Below are 15,642 nucleotides of genomic sequence, written 5' to 3'. Positions count from 1 at the left end.
AAACAAGTATTTTCGAAATATACATTTATTAGGAACCAAAACGCGTTAGGTAAAAGTTTACTCATAAAAACATTAGTGTTGACGTTCATATGTGTGCATAGTTGTAAATAAATACAATTTGATTTAAATATACCTAGGTATGTAGATAATATTAAGACATTTGTTCAAACTTTAGGCCTGATTTAATCGTGTCTAAAACATATAAAACGATATAATATACGATTTTTCATACTAAATAATTACACTGAAACGAAAATGGTTTACAATTCCGTTTAAGCATTTTCAAGCAATTTAATCTGAGCATTTTGATTGCATACCACTATTATTTGTAGCAATTTATGTTTGATGGAATTTTTATTTATTCATAGGATCGTGATTTCTATGTAATTTCTTCTTATGATGTAATTACGATAGCTTTTGTAATTCTTATAATGTATGCATTAAGATTAACATTTATTACAATAATGGGTCTAGATGTTTGATAAAGGCAAGAAATTATAATTTTGCTAAACAATGGGTATGTTTTAATGGAAAATGAATACGGAATATATTTCTTAGTAAATTTCAGGTAATACAGGTTTGATAAAATTCTTAATCCATTAGTTTACAAATTGTATTTGAATATTTTAGTTTCATAAAAATAATTAATTTTATTCCTTTTTAATTAATTTAATGAAATTAGTAATTAGTTCAAGTAGTTAATTTTGTTTTTAACTATTGTAATAATTGTCGACGCTTTGTAATTACATATTTCTGTATTTATGTTGAATAAATAAACAATATTTTAAAGCGTATATAAATAAAACTAATAAACTTAGATTGTAGTATAATAACACACAGACGAAATAATTACATCACTTTAATAAAAAAATAATATTATTTTTGAACTAAAGTTATTAAATTAAACATGTTTCATAACTTCCTTTCGTCTAAGTCGGTTACCAAAAAACGTTTTCTCTTATATTATTTAATCAAATAATTTTGTTTTCAGCATCGTTTCCAATCACCCGACGGATTGGTCATCCGTACCAGAACAGAACTCCACCGAAGCGCAAAAAACCAAGGACCTCCTTCACAAGGATGCAGATAGCTGAATTAGAAAAGAGATTTCACAAACAGAAGTATTTGGCTTCAGCGGAAAGAGCCTCCCTCGCTAAGACCTTGAAGATGACCGACGCTCAAGTCAAGACCTGGTTCCAGAATCGACGGACGAAGTGGAGGTGGGTCTTTATTCTAGACATAGGAATTATATAGCGTTTTTAAATTTATTTAAATGATAGGTATATTAGGTTTGTCTTGTGTTTCAGTCATAGGTGCCTCACACAAAAATACTTAGCTTTTTTGTTTGGAAATCGTCACGTGACCAAATATTAGGTAATGATAATTAAGCTTAATATAGCAGTAGTGTCTCGCGCCAATGGCAATATACTTTTTTACTTGACTCAGTTCAAGAATAATTGTTTAAATCTCATAGTTAACAGCCTTAGCTCTTAATAAAATGATCAGTGCATTAGTGTCTTTACGATAGACAAATTAGTAACGACATCAAATGGAATTTGAAAATGGAACGCTACAAAATTCCATGAGCATGTGATACAATACTAGTGATCGTGTTGGTGGCACAGATTACTAATGGACAAGCGCTGTTTGTGTTGGGCACAGATAACAAACGCTCGATAAAACGGCGCCAAGCCACTGTTTTTGTTATAAAAAAATATTCGTGATTCGAACGTCGATAGGCTTTTGTTTAATTTCAGTTTTAAATATAGGTAGGTGGTTTGTGTCGACTGCATAATGATATTGCTATAGGTATATTTTCGCAAGCAATTTGAGGAATTTAATTGCTAAAGGTATTTTGAGAAACATACCTTAAAAGATATATTATAGTGGTACTAGAGACTAGCATAGCTGGAACCGACGGCTAGCTAACACTTAATATCGGAGGTTTATAGGAACAATGAAAGGAAGACAAAAACTTTTTTATATATATTAAAAGTATACCCTACAAAAACCAATAAAAATCGGTTTGACAGCAGCCAGTTCTTTCCAGTCAACAAAAACGATCGTCAACTGTTTATCGGTTTAGTCCAGGCGAGAATATTTCAGCCCAAAAGCTACACGCTTTAAACAATGACCATCTAAGCTCAGAGGTGGCTTAACAAGTATTCATTTCATTTATCACGTCTCTTCGTATTAGCATTCGTGAATGGACGTTATCGCTTGTTTAACTTTGAGTTATCGTAACAATGGTTTATTGTCAGTTTAAACACTTAAGAATTCTTTAAGAACTACTATTATTAGGTTTATGCAACCAGTAACTTTGTTTTTTTTTAATTTATGACAAGCACATTTTCAGAATTCCGTTTATATTTTCCTTTTGTTATCCTGGAAGAGAACGATTAACGGCCACAAGTCCGCCGGCGCGTTGTACTATCTAATTTAGTTTTTTTTTATATATGTTATTGTATATTTTAATAAAACTTTTTAATCGCGAATGTATTTTTCACTTGACCTGTCTTGTCTTGATTACTATAGAGCAGTCCAGCAAGTCTAACAAACATTTATAAGTACGTAAATTATTTAACTAAATTTCATAGAAATTTTTATGTAAACAATTAAAACATTTTTATCGATATTCCCACAGTAAAATTTTCTCAGACAAAAGTACACAAATATTGATTAAATACTTGATATAAAACTGATAATATTAAATGTATGCTTAATGATATAAGCGCGTAAAATTTAAAATCGCATAGATAAGAAACCAGAATATAACCTCTTTAATTTTAATGTATCCGTATTGACGACTATTTATTATTTAAAATGTCATCGAGTATAGATTCGTGCAATAATGAATTGACAGTTATCTATGACAAATGAAGTTGGTTTATCTGTGACTTAGTCATAAGTGAATAAGAAAAATTGGCCTAAAGGTCTAGATACCAGGCCATAAACTCCAAAAAAAAAAAATGAATAAGAAAAATAGTGTTATAAAATATTATCTTTAATGTCGTATTGTTGTTATTATATTATTGGTTTGAAAATAAACTTCAATTTAGTCACTTTCTATTACACCTCACTTGTGACGTCACTCGCAAATTAATTTTATCTTCTACGAATTAAATTATATTTGTTCATACTAGTGTATTCGATTTCCTAGTTCTTCAATCCATTTTTTTTAAATAGATGTTTCTATGACATACAGACTAAAACTTGCTGGCTAAAAAAAATTATAGAATAGAAATTCCATAAACAATGCAACAAAGCATTACAGATGATACTCTATAGACTATATCATGGAGATAAGGATGTGACAAGACGTATGATATATCGATATAAGATATTCTATGCGTAACTCGCTATCATATTAATTTATTATAGATACGATATAAAATATGATTACATTAATGTTGAAAATCTAAATTTTCGAGTGTTTTCCAAACAAACTTACTCTACTGAAGAAATATGATCTGAACTGAAACATATGTAAAATAAGAAATTTAAAGGCTAGGAAAGTGTGCATAGGTGGGTATTGAGTTACACAGGTTCCTGATACATATTATCCACTACAACATGAGCCTCGAATCCCTATTTTAAAATTATTATTTTTTACCAACTTTATTATAAAGCATAATTTAGCAATGACAAATGACGTCATCTATGACGTTCTGATTTATAAAAACAATAGTTTCTTTTAAACTTGACAAGTGCTTAAATTTTAGCTTTACTTATGTCTTTGTCTTAACTTTGTTCCATAGACAGTGTTCTAATTCTTTATTTCTTCGACTATTTTTGTTGCGTTAAAACTGCGCCTTATATCATTAACACGAAATTTAATTTAACAGTAAAGTCAAACATTAATGTGTACTGCAAATATTATTGTTTTTTTCTATTATTTTGTAAATCAATGACGCTTGAATAATATGATAACGTAAGAAACGTTTTTATTTCAGAAGACTACACTTTCTATGTTAGATCATAATTATTACACCAGCCTTGCGATTCTGTAACTCACTTTTCGAACTCACACAGCGATTTTCACAGCGGCGGTCGCGCTCAAATCAGACGTAAAGCAGTCATTTAAAAGAAAGTTACAGAATCGCAAGGATGACTAGTTTATTTGTAGAGATATTCCAATCTTAAAATAAAATATGCAACAAATACACATTACAAAATAAATTACCACATTTATTATAATATAGCCATTTAAACACGACCAAGGTGCAATGTCTAGATTCTAGATTCAGATTTTAGTGCTAAAATCCATTAATACCTGATTAATTCTCATAAATATTCGACAGCATTAACACGTTGTAATTTACATCATTTATGAGAATCCATTTAAGCAAGCTATTAAATTTTATTACCTGAACATTATTTTAAAATTGAATTAAATTATCTCACCAAATGTCAGGTTATTCTTTAAGAACGGATATCTGATATCCTTATTTAAAAAAACAACAAATGACTTGCAATTAAATTGTATTCTTTCCATAAAAAAATATTCTAAAACCAACCTGTTTCCTTCAAATTCTCGAATTGTCATATTTTTTCTATTTAATGTTATCGCAAAGATAATTTAATAAATATAGAAACAGACGTGACGTCGTCTTTTTCGTATAAGTAAATAAAATTAAATAATTTAAATTATCACTCTATTGTAAGGAATAATTTTCTGTAGTTACTAAAACGTTTGAGGGTAGAATCATATTGTAAATGCTGGTAGCGTTAAGCTATTTGCGTCCCCCTGTAAAAAGTCATATCGTTACAATAGCCAGCCAATTAAATCTTTATACATATAGTATATCTGGAGCAGGCGGTAACACAGGGTAACTGGGGAGATACATATTGTATGAGGAACACAACTCGGCAGTTTAGCTCATCAATTATTAACCACAGTGGAAAAGACGAACGGTCGCCTTTTTACATGTATTGTTCGTTGGAAGTTTATTGTCTATTTTTGTGACTTTTACTATGCCTCTTAAGGTTTATTTTACGCTCGTTTACGTGGGTCTCCGTAAGAGTGGCTTCATTTGTTTCGGTTTATGTTTTCTTTTGTTTTTAGTGTTCTCAACCGAAATTGAGACACATTACGTTTTTATGTACATTATTTATTACATATTCAATGACCAAGAATATTGATTTAATTGTTGATAAAACGACACACAACAAACCTTTTTTTAGAAAGTACCCAACTTTACCTTGTGTGTATTACTCGTATTATACGAAAATCATTACAGTTTCAGGAATTTTTTTTTTTTTTTTAATAATATTTTAGTTCCTTTTTTAAATTGCGACACATTACGTTTTTATCTACATTATTTATTACATATTCAATGACCAAGAATATTGATTTATTTGTTGATAAAACGACACACAACAAACCTTTTTTTAGTATGTACCCAACTTTACCTTGTGTGTATTATTTCCTGTGTATTATTATCCGAAAATCAGTACAGTTTCAGGAAAAAAAATATTATTTTTTTAAAAATAATTATCAAACTGGGAAATCCTATTCTCACACTCTCAAAGGCAATTCGAGGCATCGAAGCGTAATTTTAACAAATCGAATTGCGATCGAACCACATCTAACACACTGTAACCCAAGGGGAGGAGACTCCTTATTTATTTACTTACCCTGTTTCATTTCCTCCCGTAATTCCTTTCCTTTGTATAAGTGAATATTAAAACTCCCCGAATTAGGGGGACACGATTGTTCTATAAAAACAGTGCTTACACTCCTTACTAAAAGAAACATTTTCGCTCTTCATTCTTAACCAGTTAATTTCCCAGTTGCTATCCTATTCATGGGATTATAGGTTTTATCGTGAAGATGTAGGCCTTAGAATGACTTGAACGGTTTTTGGCGTTTAGGGCAATTATTTTAAGAAAGAGTGTCGTTAGTATAATTGTTGCTTGTAGGTTGTCTCCTTTGGAATTACGAAACAAATCCGTATCAGGATTGATACAAGACGTCAGGGAACAACGTCTTAACAGGTTAATGTTGCGTGCTCGTTAATTTACGTACGAGTATTTCTTTTATTTGAATCAGACTATTGTGAATAATTACGAAATAGTTGATATTTCTCGTAAACTTTAAAGATTTTTATACAAATAAACATTCGCTCGAACGGTAAAGGAAGACGTCGTTAGGAAACCAGCTTGCCTTAGACCCAACAAGTCGACGGCCTGTGCATAGTAGGCTACTCGTCATACCTTGCCTATTAGATTGACAAATGATCATGAAACATATAGGAGAGATCTGAGGCCCAGACCTAAAAAGGTAGCTCCTATGGTTATGGTTTTGCTTTTTTTTCATACTAATTTTTCAATCAAATAATTTCTTTAATGTCTTCATCATACATACAACTTTAAAAAATGTACGTATATGATTAAAATTAATAAAAATATTAATAGGATATACAAGGCAACCGTGGATGGTCAGTTCGGGTTGGATTGGCCGTGTCGTAGATACCTGGACCAAATCCAGGACTTACCAGAGAAGGGACAAATTAAAAGTACCCATAACCGACGACCATGCATGGTAAATGTCATGAAAGCTAAAGAACCTCCTCTACCTACCTCTTTAGGTATGGTAGCAAGTGGAGTTTCGTGATCACAGCCAACCGCTTTCGGAAAAAGGCGTGAATAGATAATTAAATAGTTATACTCTGTATAGAAACGTAAATAGATATTGCCCAATATTACTTATTTACAATGTTACTGTCATATAGTATATATAACAAAGTTAGAAAAAGAAGTTACTTTTAAGTACAAAAACATTCGGCTAAAGTATCAAATCATCTAAATAAAACAGATATTATGAAAACTTCTGAATTGCGAGTGCTTGAACTGAAAAGTTCATTATACATTCACCTCATCCATTATTTATAAGGTTTTTAAGATTCATCTCGGAAGTTTTAAAGTGTTCTTTGGATTTATTGTATTGTTTTGACGGCTGCAAATACATCAAAACCAGCGAGTATTGTTTTTTCATTGCGATATGTTTTACTATGATTTCACAATACAGACTGCGTGTAATATAAAACTTACTTCGTAATACAGGAAGAAGAGTCTAGTAATAACATAAAACTACTCGCTGCTTGAAGTTATGTATTTATTATGTTACCTTGACTTGAATCCAGTGACAACTTTCTCAAGCGCCAACAGCACGTGTTATATTAGGCACAGACCACCAGCCTTGCGATTCTGTAACTCACTTTTCGAACTCTCACAGCGGTTTTCGCAGCGGCATTTTTTGCATTGTTGTTAAAAATGATGCAGGTGTAGGTTTCAACTTTTAATTTTATTTTTAATTTAGTCATGAAAAACACTGTTTGACTCGAGATGTCTTTACTGGAATCCCCTAAATCTAACGTGTCAAACAAAATTCATAAGAATATTCACAAAACCCCTTAAAATCCCCATAAAATTAATTCTAAACTGCTTGTAAAATAATCAGGATGAAATTCGTAATTGCCAGCCGCAGCGTTTGGCTTATTTAAGGAAAGTTTCATTGTACTTTGCGTTATCTAATTATAAAGGCGGCGGCTTAAAGTGGTTTACCCAACTGGCTAGTGATGACCACTTTCATCGATAAATTACAAAGAATATCAACTGCTTAATATTAAACTTTATAATATATAGTAATGAAATGAAATTAAACTTAAACTTAAATAAGGCGTTAAATCATAATCACGTGTCATCTTTATGTAATAGATAAATTCGTTGATACACTAAAAACTATGCATGTAGCGTTGAATTGCTTTTTTAATTTAAAAAAAAGAATCATTTAATAATGTACCTAAGTGAACGTAATATTAAGGCCTTTTTTACAAGTCAAGTCTTATTTATTATAATCAATCTCTCAGTTTGTAGGATTTATAACTTCCATAATACAATACGGTAAAATGTGGTTTATTAAAGTATCGATAGCGCTGTCACAACACTAGTTCGTTCATTTGCCGTTATAATAAAGTTCTCCCCGATAATAGACTTAGCGCTTTGTTCAATCATTCATTAACAATTAACATTGGCTGCCTTCTGCATAACTATACCTTTAAAATAAATTTTATTAATACAAATTACATATCAATGCATGCGCTTTTGTGTAACACACAAACATACATAGTAAATTCAAGTATAACCTTAATCCGTGCTTGGAGTAACAAAAAAAAATGGCATTTTCGAATGTACAAACCTCACACACACACACACACACACACACACACACATGGGTGTCAAAAATATATAACTAAAATGTTACTTCATTTTCGTAACTAACAAGAACCAGTGGCTCTACAACCTATTACACCAAAGGGTAACAGATACAAAAATCTGGGCTTCAGATTTTTGTATCTGTTACCCTTCTGTGGCTGACATGCCGTCGCCTCTTGTCACCACTTTTTGGGCCTAATGCCGGTTTTCTCACGATGTTTTCCTTCACCGTACGACCGAGTTTTATAAGCACACATAGACAGAAAGTCCATTGGTGCATAACCGGGGTTCGAAGCTACATCCGCAGGGATGAGAATTGCTGAAGGCCGACAAAATTCACGGCACGTCACGTTCACATAAGATTATCATAATAAAAAGTTTTTTTAACCTTTAAATTTCTGTTCATAGAATGTTTATGGCTTAACAATTGTTCTTATCGGGCAACTCGTAGAGATTACTGTACGTACACGAGAACTCTCTACTAATTACTTAATTGAACCTGACAGGGGAATGAATTTGGCGTAAATTCTCTCGTTTTAAAGTTTGTGAATTATTGCCACCCCTAATTGAAGCCCTAAGCCTATCTTAACTTATATTAACAATGAGTTATTTGTAGGTATCTATTTTGATATATTTCTTAAGAAAAAATAAAAACGACGGGTAGCACTCCGGGAGTGCCGGCAGAAGTGAAAACTTGAATATTGACGTTGTGCATTTTTGATAATTTTTGGAATGGTTAGAGAATAATTTTACAAAAATTGCTTTAATTATCAGTATAAAAGTACTATCAGTTATGTGTTAGAATACAATATTTATTTATTGCGCTATCGTACACAAACATGACAATTTATATTATTACATTAAATACGCCGCGCCAGCTGTCTACTCTCCATCCGTCTTACGAATTTTCGATCAGGTCACGTGTCCTGACGCGAGTTTAACATTTTTTACTCATTCCAAAAAAAGTGTACAACGCCGCTAAAGAAGTTTTCACTTCGAAAACGGTCGTTGAATATCAGGGTTGGCAAACTAAGTGTTATTTTTGTTCATTGTTTTTTTTAAATTAATATGAACTATAATGTTTTATTTCAATAATTTTGGAATAATATTTAACCCATTAATTATTTCAATTTTTCAATTATTGTGCCCGTTGGTGCACAAAGCACTTACCCGACAAAAAAGGCTCGCAGGAGGCATCGACGCATCTTAACGGATCCGGATGATCCAATCATGATAGCTAACAAGAAATTAAAACAGGTGGCTTTCGCGGCAATGCAGAAACAAAATCAGCTTAGGGAAAAAACTGCGTTCACCGGGGAAGTCGATGTCATACGTACGTCGCTCACTCCAGTGAGCTTCCGTCTTGCCCGTCAGGCGATTGACCACCCCGCAACGGCCCAAGTCGAGATCCAATACTCGCAGGAGACTCGTGTTAGTCGCGGGGAAAAGCCCGTTCCGGCTTACCTTCGCCAAAACAGCTCGAGCTGTGCTGTCAAAGTCCTTCAGGCCAACAATCTAATATTTAATTTCACTGTTGATTCCGCAGTTGATGCAGTGTGATACAAAAACATTGTTTAAATTAAAACTGTTTGAAACATGTGTTGTATTTTGTTGGCATAAAAGTAACAGAGACGTATTTAAAGGAAATAATGTTCAACGTTAGGTTAAGAGGCATATTCTTGGAATTTGCTGTTGTTAAAGGTCATACAAAAAGTTGTTAAAAGAAATGAGTAGGTAGTAGTGTTTAATCATCCGGGTTACCAATACCATTTACGTAAGTTATTTAATATTACCGTCGACTACATAAATCAAATAAAAATAAATCAGTGGCGCTACAACCTCTTTAGGTCTTGGCCTCAGATTTCTGAATCTGTTTCACGATCATTTTTAAAACTAATAAGCAAGTAGGTGATCAGCCTTCAGTGCCTGACACACGCCGTTGACTTTTTGGGTCTAAGACATGTCGGTTTCCTCACGATGTTTTTCCTTCACCGGTCGAGCAAATGTTAAATGCGCACATAGAAATAGTCCATTGGTGCACAGCCGGGGATCGAACCTACGACCTCAGGTATGAGAGTCGCACGCTGCCACGAGGCCAACACTGCTCTACGAGGATTACATAGTCGGGGAATTATCAAGAAAATATTTAAAAAAAACATGTGTTGTAAATCACTTGTTTTAAACATGCTTATTCTGTTTAGTATAAACAAAGATAAAAATATATGAAAAAATCGATTAATTTCTGTAATATGATTTTAGATATGGGCAACGCACAAGAAAAAATCCTTATTATATAGCGTTAAAAGAGAATAATGTGAATCGGTTATTGGTAAATAGTTTTAAAATATATATAATATTAAAAATACATAATCTTAAACAAATTCAAACTATAAAACAGCTGACATTTAATATTACTCTCACTCAAAAGATAACGTATTTTAAAAATCGAGTCCAATTAACTTAAATGCTTAAAAAAATCACTTTCATTAATCCGATTTCCATGATTACGATAAACCTAATTGAGTCACTTAGGTCATTCGACAACGTGCGATATCATACTAAAAGCGTTATTTATAACTAACATTACTTGCAATGAATAATACACCTAATTTGTATGTGATAAATGCTATTATTGCATAAACTGGTTTCGCTATGCAAATGAATGTGGACCACTCTGTAAGGAGCTATCTTAATTAGTGCGATACAGGAGTTTATGTATATGCCTTGATCGTTACTAATGTAGGCGCTTGCGCGGGATTAAGACTAGCTATCTAATACTATGATTTTCAATATAATTTTATCTAGAACGAGCTCACAGCTATCTAAAGAATTTAGCTGAAGCAGAAGAGGGAAGAGAAACGTTATAACTTTACAGTCACACAGGTATACCCACTCTATCAGTCCTTTGAGTTTGTCGACTGTCACTTTTGTGGTGTAAAAGATGCGCAAACGCATTGGATATACGAGGGTTAAAGGACTAAACTACGATTGGGTTTGACTGATTATGGACACTAAAATGTTCATTTTCTGATTTAAAGCTGAACCTTTTAAAAAAAAATCAGTGGCGCTACAACCTCTTTTAGGTCTTGGCCTCAGATTTCTGTATCTGTTTCATGATCCTTTTTAAATCTAAGTGCCTGACACACGCCGTCGACTATTGGGTCTAAGACATGTCGGTTTCCTCCCGATGTTTTCCTTCTCCGTTCGAGCAAATGTTAAATGCGCACATAGAAAGAAACTCCATTGGCGCACAGCCGGGGATCAAACCTACGACCTCAGGTATGAGGGTCGCACGCTGAAGCCACTAGGCCAACACTGCTCGGAGCAGTTTTTAACTAATTATTTCCCTAATATTTTATCTTCATTTTCTGTGAGTTAAACAAGAGGTTGTGTTGTTGAAGGTTTCTAGTTTTATGCATCAAATTATTTATAGATACAAAATTCAAAGCGATAAGAATCTTCGTGCATAAGAACTATGATTTTATATTTAAATTAATGTAAAATACGATGACATTTGTTAATAATTAATTATCGACGTGTGAACTATGTCCGCTAATTGAATACGAATGCTGATATTATCCATTAAAGAACCATGCCATTTACAGTCATAATAGCTTAATTCTTGTGTAAGTAATTAATTATTGGTAAAATATTGTTTTATGCAAGTAATACGTTTAAATATAAGCTAGCTATTGAACTACGATTGCTGAAATGGCCACAATATTATTATACCTGTAGGATTTTGGCGTTTATATTTTGAAGAATAATATAAGAAGAAGAATAAGAAATATTTCAGAATATTTGTCAAGATTTTAAAAACTCTTTTAGACTATCATTACTATAAAACCTACACAATTATTTTTGAAGTTATACTTCTTTAGGCGCGTTATGAAAAATTGATGAGAGTGAAATTTTACGATGCGCGCGCACCGTGACACAAAATTAACAGAATGAAGTTGCCCACGGAAGATGCTACGGCATTGGACATAATTTAATAACAACTTTCGAATAATAATATAATTTATGTTACACTTAATGTAAGAGAATAATAATAAATATTTATTTATTAAATTTTTCAAATGTAAACTGAACTTGATTGACTATAATGACTCCTTTTCTAGTCTTTGATTATTTAATTGTAATTAATTATTTGCATGCAATCAAAAACTATTTTTAATAATGCCAAAGAAGTATAACTTCTTACGCGCGTACATAAGTACACGCACCCTTTTTTTAATTCTGGTAAGTATTGGCTTTATCAAATTAAATACTCGCAATTTTAATAACTAGCTACATTTTGCCATAGACGCATTAAACGGTAACCGCGGGTTAGGAATATAAACTTAATCATTTATTAAAGTCAACTCAAAGGGTTCGGTTCTAATAATTCAAGACTACGACTTGAATTATGTCAATTACCATCATCGGGTATTAACTGCTCTAGGGTTGCCAGTGTCGTTTCTGGAAAATACCAGCAACAATTCTGAATACCGAAACGGCTTGATGGTTAACACGTGGCTTACATCCTTGAAATCCAGGGTTTGATTTTGGTGAAACAAACATTGTTTAGTATTGGCTGTAACACACAGACATGTGTCTAAAACTTTACATACATAAAAGTTATTGTGAGGATAGATATCAGGTTTCCAAAGCATATTATCTTATTTTATTGTGCATCCGATGTTGACACAACATTATGTAAATATATAATTTATAGCAAATTTTTGAATAAAACATATTATTTTTTAACATAATTATTATAATTTCGACATTATATTTTTTTTATTGACCTTATTAAATAGTTTGCACTCCTCAAGATCTTAAACACCGATGCTAGCCGCTAATAAAACGCATATAAAAAGTATAATTTGAATTTTCTAAGAGGCGATGTTCTCTGCGCTAATCGAGCGACAAATCCAACGGGTTTATAAATAATTCAGGCTTCTGTATTATGTTAAGTGGGGTCTCCAACTTTACAGATGCACTTGACACCTCTTTCAGTTAATGAACGTTACTCCATTTAACGCTAAAAGCGGCTTTAAGATTTTCATCCTTTGTTCATTGAACATCTCTTTGTAAGAAAATGGCTTCAAAATACACATGTTTATAATTTTGAAATTATATTTGTTCCTGTATTGATATTACTTAGTATCCTATTTATCTATCCTATATAAAACTTTGTTCCTAGTTCTTATTCTTTATGCACAAGAAATCAGTTTTAATGCGTTAATCGAAGTTCTTTTAAAAAATGTGTGCGTGTACTAGGTGTACACACGTAAGAAGTGAAACTTCTTTATGACCTTATTTTTCGAAAAATGATCTACTATATGCAACTTTACAGAAATTGGTTAAATAAAGTTAAATTAGATAAAGTTTAACAAAAGGCTTTTATTATCATAGACATGAATACAAATACAATTATTTCATTTTAACTTATTACTGTACTACTATGTAGTACTAAGATTATTGCAGAATTTCATTAATTGTAATAGAATTATTAGTATTACTATCATTGTTATCGTTATTATATATTTTTGTTACTAATTAATGGCTTCGAATCTCTTCGGATCAACCGTGGTTGGGACAAGAAAAAGATGGCGCGTAACCGAAAAATGTGACAAATGTGTGTAAATTTTTTTCCAACGCCGATAAAGAAGTTTGACTTCAATAATGTTAGCAAGCTACAATTTGTTTAATAGTATTTTCTTTTGTTTCAGACGCCAAACAGCTGAAGAGCGTGAAGCGGAACGTCAAGCAGCTAACCGCTTAATGCTTTCACTTCAAGCTGAAGCGCTAAGCAAGGGTTACATCCCCGAACCACCACCCGGTGCATCGCTGTCAGCGCTTCATTATCAACAGAACGCCGCACCTCCCGCGTCCAATACAGCGTTAAGCGCATTACAGAATTTACAGCCATGGGCCGGGAACCATGGCTCTTTTATAAACCCTCCTAATACAGCGCCAACAGCGCATCCACCGCCTGTCGCGTCACCGATTTGCTGAATTCGTTCTAAATTCAAAAAGTTTTTTTTTATCCTATGAAAAGAGGTTTTATTCCATGATACAGTTCCATAAAATGGCCGAGTCTACGTTTAGTGTCAAAGTAGGCAATAGCTAGTGATGAAATATTTGCTACATTATGAAATGTTCAAACCAATTTGGTACTATCTGGCTAAGACATAAATTGTAGCATTCAGATAACTCAATTACTGTAATAATGATTTTAATATGTACCTATGTATATGTAATATTATTTTAATATAAGATCTGCTTTAAGTGATATCATTTTTAATAATATGTATCGCATTCTTGTAAAAATGTGTAAATAGCCTTAGTACTTAATATTTCGTAAAAGCTAGTGCTTAGAAACGGCTCTACCGTATTTAGTGAAATTTTATACTATTTAAATGTGTATATTACGAAAACAGTATTACTATAGTTATTAGATATTACAATCCTACATAATCAATAAAAGTTTGATATTTAAAGTGTAAATAACATAATATTAATGTATGATATAGATTATAAAGTAAAATTTTATCGTATTTAAATTCGTTTTACATGAATTATTGAGATTGCGAAAACCTGCTTAGATTCCGACAATTCAGTTTGCAAAATATGTAATCAATAAAATATAATTCAAATAAAACTGTTAGAAGGAAAAATATTTCTATTTTCTCGTTTGCATATAAACTCTAAAATAGAAGGGTCTCAATACAAATGCTACCTTATATTTAAGCAGTACACCTTCATGTCATAGACAGGATTAATGGATAACAAAAGGTCTTCTGTGGATTTTGTAAAAGCTTAATTATATAATAGTTTCAATTTTATGTTGAACTTTGGCCATGTTGGGGCTGTCAATAAATAAATGTCTTAATAGATCTTTACTTACTTCTTACTTAAAATATTCCGAACACTCTATTTTGCGTACATGAATTAAAACGTTTCAGTAAATATAACTTTAATACCACATGAAACATTTGAGAAAATAAAAATATTTATTACAGGAAACTAAAGGTTTATATCCACCTCACGCTATCATCTCTGACATTATCTTCTATTATGGCATCAAACATAAACGAAAAAAAACCGTTTCAACATTCCACAGATATAACCAAAAACCCTTCCTCACCCTTCAGGCAGTAAAAATATAAAAAAAAATGTAAATAGTTTTAAAATGTGTTCTTTTAGTTAGAACTAGCTATTGTATAACATAGACATGAAGATTGTAGAAATGCCTGCCTGTGTATATTTTGAGCACTTATGTTAAATTAAATTACTAAAGATATTTATTTCTTTTATTTAAAATACTTCCAACGATATGGGAACCAATATAAATTCTTAGGACACAACAGGTAACTCCTGATATTGGCCAAAAGCCTCCTCCTGCCCATCAACAAGCTAAATTATACTTAAGGAAGA

At 32.0% G+C, this 15,642-nt stretch overlaps 1 protein-coding gene across 1 annotated transcript in view; it reads left to right on the top strand.

Moving 5' to 3' along the window:
* Positions 1-14,888, top strand: part of LOC125054926 (T-cell leukemia homeobox protein 2) — a 29,049-nt gene extending 14,161 nt beyond the window's left edge. Inside the window, exons 2-3 of the mRNA XM_047657076.1 lie at positions 992-1,220; positions 13,935-14,888. Of these exons, the coding sequence (XP_047513032.1) occupies positions 992-1,220; positions 13,935-14,220 (515 nt within the window). The 3' untranslated portion in view covers positions 14,221-14,888. The remainder of the gene's footprint in view (positions 1-991; positions 1,221-13,934) is intronic.
* Positions 14,889-15,642: the final 754 nt, after the last annotated feature.

This window comes from Pieris napi, chromosome 12 (genome assembly GCF_905475465.1).
Source record: "Pieris napi chromosome 12, ilPieNapi1.2, whole genome shotgun sequence".
In the NCBI taxonomy this organism is placed as follows: domain Eukaryota; kingdom Metazoa; phylum Arthropoda; class Insecta; order Lepidoptera; family Pieridae; genus Pieris; species Pieris napi.
The sequence above is the reverse complement of the archived record's forward strand: the minus strand, read 5'-3'. Positions and strand labels throughout refer to the sequence as shown.